This window comes from Bufo bufo, chromosome 7, assembly GCF_905171765.1.
Source record: "Bufo bufo chromosome 7, aBufBuf1.1, whole genome shotgun sequence".
In the NCBI taxonomy this organism is placed as follows: Eukaryota; Metazoa; Chordata; class Amphibia; order Anura; family Bufonidae; genus Bufo; species Bufo bufo.
Window position 1 is genome coordinate 156,818,161 of NC_053395.1, and position 15,129 is coordinate 156,833,289.

Consider the following 15,129-nt stretch of genomic DNA (forward strand, 5'->3'; position numbering starts at 1 on the left):
GGTTCCCTTTAAAGATGATACAACCGGATGAGTTCATAACGGATGCAGATGGTTGTATTATCAGTAACGGAAGCGTTTTTGCTGAACCCTGCCGGATCCAGCAAAAACGCTAGTGTAAAAGTAGCCTTAGGCCACTAGAACACTGCAAAAAGTAAGTAAATAAACATGTAGAAAAAATAAATAAAGAAGAAATAATAAAAAAAAAAATAAGCTCCTGTGAAATAACAAAAATTGGACCACCATCCTCATCCCACTGTCACCGGCATGGCATATTTGCCAACAGTCCCTAATTTTCAGAGCGAGCCCCGGCCAATTCGTGTTATCCCAGGCAGAAAGTTGGTTATTTCCAGGGTTTGGGGGAGTTCCCGCTGCTTACATGGCCTGAATTTATCAACTGCAAAGGTGGTAGTGTGCTATGGGGTATTTTCTGTGACATATACCGTAATAATTTGTCTATATTACTGAATGTTTGTATTTTTTTAAATCTGCACCAGTTATTACTGTCACTCTTTATTTTGTTTTCCTGGCCCTGCACATATTTGCTCTTAAAACACACACACAATATTTTTGTACATGGAGGCATTTGCACCCATTTACAGATCACACATACCACCTAAAAGCAGAAGGTGCACCAGAAAAAATGGAGATCTTTGGGGGTCATTTACTGACAGAAATGGTCTATATTTAAGACAGCTAGGACGCTGATGTAGATTTAGACTGGAGGTGGACGCACAGAAGTTATGTGGATCCAGCGCACGGGGTCATTAAGACCGGCGTCTAAAGTGCCAGTGTTAATAAATGACCCCCTTTGTTCTTGGGCATTATAGCAATGGTGTAGATGGGGCAAAGTGCAGGGATTACTTTGTGACATATATCTGGCTGGTTAAACTAATTGTATTAAATTACAAAAGGAAGAAATGAAGTCCATTTTTTTCCATTGCTTTCTCATTTTCCATGACATAAAGTGTAAAAAAAAATCAAGAGATACCGGCTCTTTCTTGCTACCACATTAAAGCCTTTTTTTTTTTTCCCCTCCAAAAAAATGGCCAAAATATAAAATTAAATATTGACCCTTAGGCTAGTTTCACACTAGCGGCAGGGGAGTCCAGCAGGCTGTTCCGGCGGGTGAACAGCCTGTCGGATCCGTCCTGCCGCTAGTTCACGCGTGCCACCGGATTGACTATGATGGGGGCGGAGTCCCGGCGGCAGCACAGCAGCGCACGGCGAGAGACAGCCGGACTAAAAGTACTGCATGTCATACTTTTATTCCGGCTGCTTCTCGCCGTGCGCTGCCACCAGAACTCCGCCCCCCCCCCTATTATAGTCAATGGGGACGGAGCGGCAGTCCGGTGGCACACGTGAACTAGCGGCAGGATGGGTCCGACAGGCTGTTCACCCGCCGGACCAGCCTGCCGGACTCCCCTGCCGCTAATGTGAAAGTACTCTTAGAAGGTTATATTCCAAGGTGAAATTTAAAGAGAGTCTGTCACAACGAAATGCAGCGCAATCTGGAAGCAGCATGTTATAGAGCAGGAGGAGATGAGCAGATTGATATATAGTTCAGTGTAACTTGTAAATTGTACATTTACGGTATATATCTTTTTCTAACTCAAAGGGGTTCTCCAGGAATTAAGAAAATAAACTGACTGGAAATACTTAAATATTACTTTATTATAAATATATTACCTAATAGCTTTCATTAGTTATAGCGGCTCGTTTTGTCTTGGGAACAATCATCAGCAGAAATAAAATGGCCTCCGTCCTATTAGTACACACAAAACCTGTCCTAATCACACAGGACAAGTGACTTCAGAACACTGAGGTAAAGAGCTGCCTCATCCTCCTCCTGATCTACTTGTCAGGGATTCTGATCCTGAATAAAGCTGATAATATCTTCAGCTGAATCTCTCTAGGAATGGAGTTTATGAGGAGACATCAAGTACAGAGACGAGGGTGGGGGTAAAGAGCAGCCGCACTTGTATACAGTTTCCATTACCACAGCACCACATTACCACAATCTGTCCTGTCTTTGCTCTCTTTCTCTGTACTTCATGTCTCCTCATAAACTCCATTCCCACAGAGTTTCAGCTGAAGATCTTATTAGCTGTATTCAGGATCATAATCCCTGAGTAGGAGAGGGGGAAGAGGCATCTCTTTAGCTCAATGTTGTGAAGGAATTTGTCCTCATGTGTGATTAGGACAGGTTTTGTGTGTACTACTAGGATGGCTGCATTTTTATTTCTCCTAATGATTTCTCCCTAGACAAAACAAATCATTATAACTTATAAAAGGTATTTGGGAATATATTTATAATAAAGTAATATTTAAGTATTTAAATTTTCTTAATTCCTGGAGAACCATTTTAAAGGGGTTTTCCAGTCTCGGGAGCACGCATGTACAGGCAAGGGGCAGGATTACATTATCACTCACAGTAAGGGGCATCACCCCCACTACAGCTCAGGAAGTGCCCCAGAGCCATGCGTTGAGGGCTAAAATCAGGAGGCGAGACAACCCCTTTAAGTTAGGCCTCTTTCACACTTGCGTTGTCCGGATCCGGCGTGTACTCCATTTGCCGGAGGTGCCCGCTGGATCCGTAACACCGCAAGTGAACTGAAAGCATTTGAAGACGGATCCGTCTTCAAAATGCGTTCAGTGTTACTATGGCAGCCAGGACGCTATTAAAGTCCTGGTTGCCATAGTAGTAGTGGGGAGCGGGGGAGCAGTATACTTACAGTCCGTGCAGCTCCCGGGGCGCTCCAGAATGACGTCAGAGCGCCCCATGCGCATGGATGACGTGATCCATGCGATCACGTCATCCATGCGCGTGGGGCGCCCTGACGTCACTCTGAAGCGCCCGGGGAGCCGCACGGACGGTAAGTATACTGCTCCCCCGCTCCCCACTACACTTTACCATGGCAAACAGGACTTTAGCGTCCTGGCAGCCATGGTAACCATTCAGAAAAAGCTAAACGTCGGATCCTTTTAATGGGCATTAATTCCGGATCCGGCCTTGCGGCAAGTGTTCAGGATTTTTGGCCGGAGCAAAAAGCGCAGCATGCTGCGGTATTTTCTCCGGCCAAAAAACGTTCCGTTCCGGAACTGAAGACATCCTGATGCATCCTGAACGGATATCTCTCAATTCTGAATGCATTAGGATAATCCTGATCAGGATTCTTCCGGCATAGAGCCCCGACGACGGAACTCTATGCCGGAACAGAACAACGCACGTGTGAAAGAGCCCTTAGAAAAATCAGAGATATAAATGTATACATTACAGGTTTTACTGAACCTTTTCCCACAAAACTATGTATCAATAGTTCCTCCTGCTCTATAACATGCTGCCTGCAGATTGCATTTTGTGGTGACAGGTTCCCTTTAACTGTGGACATTCAGCCTTTGAATTCCTGGGTCTTAAAGAAGAACCTGTCACCAAAAAATGCAGTGCAATCTGAAAGCACCAGAAGATCAGCAGAATGATATCGTTTTGTAGGAAAAGGTTCAGTAAAACCTGCAATTTTTACTGATCTTTTCCCACAAAACTATATATCCATCTGCTCAGCTCCTCCTGCTCTACAACACGGTGCTTACAGATTGCATTGCATTTTTGGTGACAGGTCCTTTTTAACGACATTAAGCTAATTATTTTTATTCAGAATTGAAACACTATGATTTGAATGGTGGTATAGTATCTCTGAGATTAAAAACTCTTGTATGAAATGGCAGGTGAATAGATATGAGCGTCAGACTTTGAGAACTGTATTTGTATCCGCTCACAGTAATGCTGAATGGAACTGGCTTTCGGGAAGAGCAGATGTTGGGAGTCGTTGGACCTGGCTCCAGTCTCAGATTGCAGAGTTGGAATACAAAATTCATCACCTGGTGGATCTACATAGTCAGCTACGAAGCAAGAAGGTACCCACTTTATATCTCCTTACACTACACAAAGGATGGAGCTGATTAGTGGGGTCCCGGGTGTCCGACTTCAGCCCATCTGATACTAATGGCCTATTCTGAGGAAAGGTCTTTATTAGTAAAATCAATCAAATATGAATATCCAGGAGAACCCATTTAACAAGTTGAACATATTGTAATTGCTTCAGGAAGTTTTTAATTCCTTTCAGACACAGGTAAAATATGTTTCTTCTATCAAATTCATCCCATCCCATATTCATCTAATTTGGTTTATAAAGGAGGGAGCTAATGTTGAAATTAAATGGAATGTGTAATCATAAAATCACCTTGTTTAAATCAGGTTTTCAATATATTTTTTTAAGAATTTTTGGTAAGTTTTTATTTTTATTTCCATGTCACTATCTAGATTTTTAAAAAATTATGTAATCCAGCAATTTTCACAGTGGCCACTAGATCTAATAATAGGTTGTGATTTTCTGTTCTGTACAGGTAGCTTTCAGTAGCTGTTCTCATTATCGTCATAGACAGAACTACAATGACAGGTAACACCTCTTCACAGGTCACAGAGCATGCCTAGAAAACTCTCCTATATGTCAATGAATCCCTTTCTGTCCATTGTATCTATGGTCCATGTAGCTGTTCAGACATCCTATAGTATATGGCAATACCTTTCTAACAAAGCTAGAACCAGCCCTGTACCTCACATGGATCCAGAGATCTCCCCATTGATTGTTCTGCTAGATTTATATCAAGCTGACTGCTCAAGGGGCGTGTACTGCAGCTCAGGGGCGTGTCCATGCTCTCCCTATCACAGCTTAGGCGGCAGTTGAAGGATGAAACTGAGCATGTGCGGCCATCTCAGTGAGCAGGACAAAGAAATAAGAAAAAGAACAGACAGCAGGTGGCGCTAGACAGATACATTTTATTGAATAACCCATTAGCTATAATACATTTTAATTACATGCAATTCAAAAGAATTCAGATCCAGGTGCTGGTTTGAAAGCTGTAGAATATTTTTTCGTGGGACAATTCCTTTAACATATTTTAGGCCTAGTGGCCAGTGTGAAAACTGCAGGATTATGTACACATTTTTAGTACAGATGGTGACATTAAACATTTTTTTTTAAAATGTACCAAAAATTCAATAATTTTTTTTTGAACATAAAAATGTGTGTGATTTAAAGGGTTTCTGTCATGAGAAAAATCGTTATGTAGCTGACGGACATCAGCGATGTGCCAATGTCAGCAGTACATAACAGTTTGCTTTATAACTCCCTGCCTGCCGCTGTTCTCTTAAAAAACGGACTTTTATAATATGCTAATAAAGCCTCTAGGTGCTATGAGGGCGTCGCTGCAGCACCTAGAGGCTCGGTCTACTCGCCTTTTGGCACGCCCAGGTCCACTTGATTGACGTCCTTCTTCTCCGCATCGTCCTCATAATCCCGCGCCTGCGCCGTTCCATTTAGTATTCGGTGCAGGCGCAGTAAGTGAAGGACGCTCGGCTGCTGCCAGGCAGGTAATCCTTCACTTACTGCGCCGAATACTAAATGGAACGGCGCAGGCGCGGGATTATGAGGACGATGTGGAGAAGAAGGACGTCAATCAAGTGGACCTGGGCGAGCCAAAAGGCGAGGGCGTTGCTGCAGCACCTTGAGGCTTCATTAGCATATTATAAAAGTCTGTTTTTTAGGAGAACGGCGGCAGGCAGGGAGTTATAAAGCACACTGTTATGTCCTGCTGACATTAGCCCATCGCTGATGTCCGTCAGCTACATAACTATTTTTCTCATGACAGAAACAATAGGTCATTTTGTGCCTGTATACTGTTGATGTATGCACCTGTCTGGTGGTATCAGGCACGGCTTTAGAAGGCAGAGTGGAGTTGAAGGATGAGGATACAAAAAGCAGTTCAAGTAGAGTAAGTTGACACAGGAAAGATGTGCTGCAGATTTTCCGCCTGGATTTTGTGGATGGAAAAAACGCAGCGTATATGGATGAGTTCACAAAGTTTTTTGGAGATGGTTTTGAGGCAGATTTTTTCTTCAGGTTTTTAAGCCAAGGCCAGAAGTGGATCCAGAAGAAAGGAGAAGTATAAGTCTTCCTTTATATTTCTGAATCCTTTCCATTTCACCTATGGTTTGGGTGAAAATCCTAAAGGAAAATCTGGTCCCAAAATGCTGTTTGTGAACCTACCCTTACAGTAGCAGCAAAGTGTAAAAAAAAAACCCATGCGGAATCTGTGCGGAAGTACAGTAGACCTGCAGTGCAAATGTTACATCCGCAGCATGTCAATTTATGTTCTTGCAAAATCTATGGCAAGTTTGCAAGTAACCGAAGTGGATTTTACAGCGTCTTTGTGCCAAAATCTGGAGCAGGGTTTGGGAATTGATTCACCTTCCTCATTGTGGGCAATAGTACATTTATATGGAAGGCGTCATGCACTTCTAGTACAATGTCTACAATACTAAATCGTATTATCAAACCAGTCCAAGTTCCGACAGATCTTACAACATCTATTCCTCATTTTTCCAGTGTTGACCGGTTACCTAACAGCGTGAAAACACGCTGGGCCTGTGTATAATTATTTTACACACTAAATTATAGCTTATCACTCCACCTCCAAAAATTGCGTCTGCCCTTGGGTGGCCTCCTCGGGAACAATGAAGCTAAATGTTACGTTGCTTATCCGGGCAGGTTTTATTTCTGTATCCTAGGGAACGCTGGTGTTTCAGGAATGTTCAAATTGCATTCTCGGGGAAGAGACACATCTGCCATATCCAGGCACTTCATTACAGCCCGCAGAGACCCTGGAAACCCCCTCAGAGGAAACAAATCTGCCTCCGGCAATGGATTTAGAAATGTCTCCAAGCAGCCCGACCTTGCTCCTGAGAAACATAGAGAAGCAGGTAATAAAGTACAGAAGCTGCGGCGCTTCATTGTGCCACATAATTGTAACGCAGAGGAGCGTGAAGTTATTTCATCCCACGGGCGGGCACGGAAAACTCCATTAACTTGATGAGAAACCTGTAATCTGGATTTACAATTAACTTGAAGTTGCTGCATCTACTCTGGCAGCATCAGGTTTATTTCTGGCAGATTCACGGTATGGGATATAGTAGTAGATGTGCTGTGCAATACTACTTATCCCTGTAAATCATCTGTACGCCAGGCTTTGCTCAGTGATCTCCGGCCATTCCCAGTCACTGTAATGATGTTACCTACTGGTTTAAAGAGAACCCATCACTTAGTGATGAGCGAGGCAGGCTATGAATGCTACATCCAAAATCACCTCGCTCAAAACTTCGGATAAATGCGGTATAGAGATCCATCTCCGTACAGCATTAATGTACGGCCTCCAATGACCCCAACTTTTACATTTTAGTTACTTTATGCAAACAAATAATAGTTACAGTTAAAATCTATATAAACAGTTGAGTGACTTGTAAATATTTTCATTTCCTTGTCCTTTCCATTCACCCCTAAAGAGAAAACGAGCATTCTACAGATTCTGGCTTTTTATGTGTATTTGGTTCACTCTACATGTGGCTCCGTCATCTGAATTCCCATAGTGCATTGCTCTGTGGGTCGCAGCAGAATTTTGAATACTGTGTTCTTTTTGAACTGTTAATAAAACATTTTACCTGTACAGCGCCACCTGCTGTTTGCTCTTTTTTTAATTTCTCTGTCCTGCACACTGAGATGGAAGCACATGCTCCGTTCCATTCTTCAACTGCCACCAGCTGCAGCAGAAAGGAAACGCTCTCTGAGAAAGGGCACACCCCATAAGCTGCCAGCTTGAAATAAATCTAGCAGAGCAATTAAAGTAATGAATGGGGAGATCTATGGATCCATGTGAGGTACAGGGCTGGTTCTAAGTCTGTTAGAAAGAGGCTGTCGTGTAGTAGATTATGTATGATTTTCATAACCCCTTTAAAAACACCTCGGGGTATACTTATACCATGGAGCTTCCATGGAGATTTCATCCCATATTTCACCCCGAAGTGATTGTGTGAATTCCACATCTCATTGTAGTCCATACGAAATCCGCACCATCATTTTTATGGTGCAGATTTGAAATCATTGCTGCGGGGGGAAAAGGGGCTAGTTGGCAAGATGAGGATTAGCTTCATTGAATGGGTCTAAATACACGCGGATCTGCAACATGTACTTCTGCAAGCCCTTTGCAGAAATCCGAAGGTCAGCCTTGGATTTCTGCTGCAGATTTTGCAGTGGATATTTCTAATGGAAATATCAGCAATCTGCACTTACCCTCAGTGTGTAAATTCAGGTTTCTGATCTAAGAATTTAAAAATTTTCATTCTTTGCTGTTTGTTAGCTTTATTCGATTGCAGGTTGTAGTCTCCATTCACTTCAATATGGGCCAGAGTAGGAGGAGTCTTGAATTACTGCAGTCCTTTACTTTCCCCCTGCTGAAGTTGTCTTCAGGAGCAGTCAGAGGAATTTTATAGCTAAAATAACGTACTATATGTATCTTACCCAAGCAGGGACTGCCACGTTGTCTTGTGTGTCTGTAGAGGGAACTTGGTAGCTAAAGTAAGGTAGACTTTGCAGAAGCAGCACTTATCTGTCCAGTTTCTTCTCTAGTGTACTCCCAGTCAGTATCAGCCAAAAAATAAGACAAGCCAGACAATTTTTTTTAATCATTTTAACACATTGTTTAGGAGGTGAGAAGCGATGGTAGTCAGGTGTTTTTTTTTTGTCTATAAGACATGTTTTTTTTAATTCATTTTCTCATCACATTATACACTGCTCGTATCCAGGGGGTATGACCACCCTGCAATCCATCAGTGGTGGTTGTGCTTGCACACTATGGAAAAAGCACCAGCCTCTCTGTTGACCAGGACTGCGGGGGGGGGGGGGAGTATATTGGCACACATGCGCAGCAGCTTCTGTCCCAGCCACCTCGTATCTGCACTGCAGCAGTGGAAATAACCCTTTAGACGAGCAGTATATAATGCGAAAGAAAAATGAATCCAGCCAGCAAAGGAGGCAATATGGAAAATCACAATACATTAGAAAGTGCCTTGTATTAACTTTGTCTACAGAGGATGCACTACATTTTTTTTCCAGAAGAGTAAAAATACTCCTCTGACCATTTTTGAGGAGTATTTTTACCCGAGGAGGAGTACGAGAGTTATTAAAATACATAATACATAGGCCTGCACTCGCTCACATCTGCGTTGGAGGCTGCGTTTGGAGCCTCTGTTGCAGATTCTGTTGCAAGACCAGACAAAAAAGCCTTATATGCAGCACTTTTGTGTCCGGTAAAAAGACAGGATCCCGAATGGAAACTCAACAGATCCCATCATAGTCGGCAGAGTCTGTTCAGCTTCTTCCCTGTGGGGTGACAGGAGGAGGGGGGAGCAGGGCCACCAGTGGGATGACAGGAGGCGGGGGGAGCAGGGTCACTAGTGGGGTGACAGGAAGAGGGAGGGAGCAGAGTCACTAGTGGGGTGACAGGAGGAGGGGGGAGCAGGGTCACTAGTGGGGTGACAGGAGGAGGGGGGAGCAAGGTCACTTGTGGGGGGGAGCAGGGTTAGTAGTGGGTTGACAGGAGGAGGGGGGAGTGGGGTTACTAGTGGGGGGACAGGAGGAGGGGGGAGCAGGGTCACTAGTGTGGTGACAGGAGGAGGGGGGAGCAAGGTCACTTGTGGAGGGGATCAGGGTTAGTAGTGGGGTGACAGGAGGAGGGGGGAGCAAGGTCACTTGTGGAGGGGATCAGGGTTAGTAGTGGGGTGACAGGAGGAGGGGGGGAGCAGGGTCACTAGTGGGATGACAGGAGGAGGGGGGAGCAAGGTCACTTGGGAGGAGCAGGGTTAGTAGTGGGTTGACAGGAGGAGGGGGGAGCGGAGTTACTAGTGGGGGGACAGGAGGAGGGGGGAGCAGGGTCACTAGTGGGGGGGAGCAGGGTTAGTAGTGGGTTGACAGGAGGAGGGGGAGCGGGGTTACTAGTGGGGGGACAGGAGGAGGGGGAGCAGGGTCACTAGTGGGGGGGAGCATGGTTACTAGTGGGGTGACAGGAGGAGGGGGAGCAGGGTTACTAGTGGGGTGACAGGAGGAGGGGGGGCAAAGAACTGTGAGACTGGACAGAACCATGATTGGGGAGGGGGGAATCACTTACTTGAAGACTGACAGGCCGGGCTTTTCACTGCCACAACATGGCCGGGGGGGGGGGGGGGGGGGGGGGGGGTTCACTGCGCTGATGAATGTGGTGGAAAAGTCTAAGGTGTATTGGTAGACGCTTGTACAGGTGTTATTGCGACCTCTGCTTGTCTGCGTGATAAGTGCCATTTGGTGAAGTGAAAGAGACAACCCCTTTAATTCCATAGAAAACTCTGTTAAAGCGACTCAACTTCAGTTATTCCCTGTGGGAAAAATATTTGCATGTGGCCTTCTACTTATTGCAGAGAGACGAGTAGAGTGGAATTATTTTTTTCACAGAGAGCAAAAAAAGAAGTTGCTCATGACTTGACTTTTAAGTCACTTTGTAGCCCTAGCCAAAAGCCATGAGGCTGTCTAGTGTGGAAGACCGTTGGCATTCCCTGAAATCCATGAACACCATATAATGCTCCATTTAATTCAAATGACTGTTCTTTGGCAATAAGCTGCTTGGAAGAATTTATCCTAATAGCAGGTCACCCTGCAGGTCAGCATTACTCCACGGGACCTGCGATCTCAAAAGAGGTGTCCAAATGGAATATCAAAATTCCATGTTTTTTTTATTTTTTTAAACCATCCAGAACCCAGCAGATTCCTTTAATTTTTATTATGATGCTGACGTGTCAAATGCTATATATGAAATCAGTGTTCCTTAAGTGACCCCACGGTTCTAGAGAAAAAGATGAGTTGCAGGATTAATGCATAGTTAAAAAGTAACTGGTGCCCCTTTTAATATTTTTCCAGGGATCTGCCCACTACTGATTCAGTCTGCATTCACCTAAAATGTCCTACCCAGGTAGTCTGAGAAGGTGGCAGCCATTTCGAAGGAATATGGTAAATTGTCTTCTTAGTGAGAAGACATGTATTAGTTCAGTATGGTCTAGTGCAGGCATGCTCAACCTGCGGCCCTCCAGCTGTTGCAAAACTACAATTCCCAGCATGCCCAAACAGCCTACAGCTATCAGCCTACAGCAGGGCATTGTGGGAGTTGTAGTTTTACAACAGCTGGAGGGCCGCAGGTTGAGCATGCCTGTATGTAATACAGTTTTTATAGCATTTTAGATGACCTCTAGTATAAAATGTCATCTGAATGGGTCTGGAATTTATTCACATGCTGCAGAAACAACTTCATATAGATATATAGGAAAGATTTAAAGCGGTTGTGCGGTGTGCGGATATTCATGGCCTGTCCTCAGGATAGGTCATCAATATCAGATCAGCGGGTGTCCAATTCCCAGCACTTCTGCCCATCAGCTGATTGATCAGAAACACAGAAAAATCTGGTGGAGACACCACGTCCTCAAGTAAAGTTTTAGTCCAGATGCTAGAGAAAAAGGCCTCTTGGGCTGAAACGTGTTCCTGATCTTCTGATCCTTATGGGGGAGCTCGCCACTCCCCCCGGAGACGTGCTCCCACTACTAATCAGACTAGGCGTGCTGTCCTGCCTCTTCTTTATCAGCTGATTAAAGCGGTCACAGCGCTCACGCTGCTTCCTCTTCAAAGTATACCTGCGCACCGACTCACTTGTAATAGCGGTGTAGCATAATTACAACTGCTCTGTCAATTCATTGGCAAAACTGCTATAGCTATATTATAGCTATATTATCCGCTCAGTGAGTGATCAGGTTACATGCTGGCCATAAAAGTCTATGGAGATAGGATGAGGAGAAGTGAGCTGCTTGAGGGAGGCAGAGGCACATACACACAGACATTGCTGCTATCTTTAGTACGTTTTTCTATCTCGCTGCAGTGCTGTATTCACAGCAAAACTGATCAGTATTGCATTATAAAGTCCTCTTTCATGCTGCTGCTTTTTCTGACAGTGTATCACAGCAGGATGTCCCCTTCTCTGTATGTACAGTCTATGGGAGACATCATAGCAGCTAGCTTCAACAGCTGTCTATGGGAAAACTGACCATTTGAGCCTACATCGGTCCTCGGCTGTGTGATGTGACTCTCCCAACTGACAGTGTGCGGTGTGTAGACAGGAAGTCAGTTTCTCTCTTCACTCCTATGACATAATAGCCTGAATTTCCACTTCATAGGAACAGAGCTGTTATTGTACTTCATTACAGTAACAGGGGTAGACAGTGCTGAAATGGGAATAAGATCAAAGAGTTCTCATGGATGTCGTCTTGTTTTTCAGAGTGCTCAACTGACTGAAATGGTCAGCAGTCTTATTGCAGCGATCCCCATGACTCTGTCTCCTACCAATCCCGTTAAACCCTTTGCAAATGGAAAGATGACGGCAAAAGGTCCTCCTGGGTAAGGCTTAGTGATTTCAAAGATAAACCATGTCCGTTCTACCTATTCAAGAAGCCAACACAGATGTACGCCAACGATGGCCACTCTCCAGGGGCAGTAGCAAGTGTAAGCTTTGGGAACAGTCCTGCTTTCAGTCCTGGCTCAAGGATTTGCTTCCTTTTAGAACATCAAAGCTACAAAAGGCATGCGCTCCCACCAGGAATGGATTCTGCAAGCAGCAGCCAGTAAAAAGAAGGAAGCGGATCCGTGTCAGAGCCTCCTCCAATTTTGGGAGCAGTTCAGCCCGCACCAGACCCCTGCTGCTCTTTCACAAGCGGAACCTATATAGAATGTTTCCGGACCACACGCCTTTACATTTGGTGAGGCTTATAGATTTAATCTGTCAAACCTTATTATAGACTCCAAATTCCTGAATGCACAGTATTAGGCTACTTTCACACTTGCGTTCGGGGTTCCGCTTGTGAGTTCCGTTTGAAGGCTCTCACAAGCGGCCCCGAACGGATCCGTACAGCCCCAATGCATTCTGAATGGATAAGGATCCGTTCAGAATGCATCAGTTTGACTCCGTTCCGCCTCCATTCCGCTCAGGAGGCGGACACCCCAACGCAGCTTGCAGCGTTTTGGTGTCCGTCTGGCCGTGCGGAGCCAAACGGATTCGTCCTGACTTACAATGCAAGTCAATGGGGACGGATCCGTTTGACGTTGACACAATATGGTGCAATTGCAAACAGATCCGTCCCCCATTGACTTTCAATGTAAAGTCAGGAGTCCCTATTAATATACCATCGGATCTGAGTTTTCTCCAATCCGATGGTATATTTTAACTTGAAGCGTCCCCATCACCATGGGAACGCCTCTATGTTAGAATATACCATCGGATTTGAGTTAGATCGTGAAACTCAGATCCGACAGTATATTCTAACACAGAGGCGTTCCCATAGTGATGGGGACGCTTCAAGTTAGAATATACTAAGAACTGTGGACATAACGGCCCCCTGCTGCCTGGCAGCACCTGATCTCTTACAGGGGGCTGTGATCCGCACAATTAATGGTGCGGCACCTGAGGGGTTAATTGTGCGTATCATAGCCCCCTGTAAGAGATCAGGTGCTGCCAGGCAGCAGGGGCCAGACCCCCCTCCCCAGTTTTAAATTCATTGGTGGCCAGTGCGGCCCCCCCTCCCTCCCCAGTATTATATTTATTGGTGGCCAGTGCGGCCCCCCCCCCTCCCTCCCCCGTATTATATTCATTGGTGGCCAGTGCGGCCCCCCCTCCCTCCCCAGTATTATATTAATTGGTGGCCAGTGCGGCCCCCCCCCCCCCCCCCCCAGTATTATATTCATTGGTGGCCAGTGCGGCCCCCCCCCCCCCCCCAGTATTATATTAATTGGTGGCCAGTGCGGCCCCCCTCCCTCCCTCCCCAGTATTATATTCATTGGTGGCCAGTGCGGCCCCCCCTCCCTCCCTCGTATTATATTCATTGGTGGCCATTGCGGCTTCTCCTCTCCCCCCCCCCCTATAAGCATTGCTTATAGCACAGACCTTTCACTTACCAGTAGGAGGAGCGCCCGGCCGGTCACAGACAGCGCAGGTAAGTATAATGGTTCTAAAATTGCTAAGTAACCATGGCAGCCAGGACTGCAGTAGCGTCTTGGCTGCCATGGTAACCGATCGGAGCCCCAGCGATTAAACTGGGACTCCGATCGAAACTCTCCGCTGCCATCAATGATGGGGGGGGGGGGGTGATTTTAATTAGGGGGGGGGGAGGCCGCACTGGCCACCAATGAATATAATACTGGGGAGGGAGGGGGGCCGCACTGGCCACCAATGAATATAATACTGGGGAGGGAGGGAGGGGGGCCGCACTGGCCACCAATGAATATAATACTGGGGAGGGAGGGGGGCCGCACTGGCCACCAATGAATATAATACTGGGGAGGGAGGGAGGGGGGCCGCACTGGCCACCAATGAATATAATACTGGGGAGGGAGGGAGGGGGCCGCACTGGCCACCAATGAATTTAAAACTGGGAAGGGAGGGGGGTCTGGCCCTGCTGCCTGGCAGCACCTGATCTCTTACAGGGGGCTATGATACGCACAGTTAACCCCTCAGGTGCAGCACCTGATAGGTTAATTGTGCGGATCACAGCCCCCTGTAAGAGATCAGGTGCTGCCAGGCAGCAGGGGGCAGTTATGTACACAGTTCTTTTAGTATATTCTAACTTGAAGTGTCCCCATCACCATGGGAATGCCTCTGTGTTAGAATATACTGTCGGATCTGAGTTTTCACGATGTGAAAACTCAGATCTGAAAAAATTGTTGTGCAGACGGATCCGTTCTGAACGGATGCAAGCGTTTGCATTATAGGTGCGGATCCGTCTGTGCAGATACCAGACGGATCCGCACCGAACGCAAGTGTGAAAGTAGCCTTAGGCCTCATGCTCACAACCGTTTTTGTGGTCTGTATCCGAGCCGCATTTTTTGCGGCTCGGGTGCGGACCCATTCACTTCAATGGGGCCATCCGTTGCACCGTTCCGTGGCCCCGCAAAAAAAATTTAGCATGTCCTATTCTTGTCCGTTTTGCGGACAAGAATAGGCATTTCTACAATGGTCCGGTTTGCGGACCGCAAAAAACGGAACGGTTGTGTGCATGAGGCCTAAGACAGGGGCTGGAACAAATCATTGCGTTCAGTATATAAATGGCTGAACACGTAATAAATGGATGGACGGGAGCTGCTGTTACTTATGATGGCTCCCTGTTCTAACTCGTAGAGG

General features: G+C 45.9%; 1 protein-coding gene across 1 annotated transcript in view; it reads left to right on the plus strand.

Moving 5' to 3' along the window:
* The first annotated feature begins 264 nt into the window (after nt 1-264).
* LOC121008801 (KAT8 regulatory NSL complex subunit 1-like protein) overlaps nt 265-15,129 on the plus strand; it is a 36,304-nt gene continuing 21,439 nt past the window's right edge. Inside the window, exons 1-5 of the mRNA XM_040441494.1 lie at nt 265-351; nt 3,724-3,912; nt 6,626-6,817; nt 12,238-12,356; nt 12,520-12,715. Coding sequence (XP_040297428.1) covers nt 265-351; nt 3,724-3,912; nt 6,626-6,817; nt 12,238-12,356; nt 12,520-12,715 — 783 coding nt within the window. The remainder of the gene's footprint in view (nt 352-3,723; nt 3,913-6,625; nt 6,818-12,237; nt 12,357-12,519; nt 12,716-15,129) is intronic.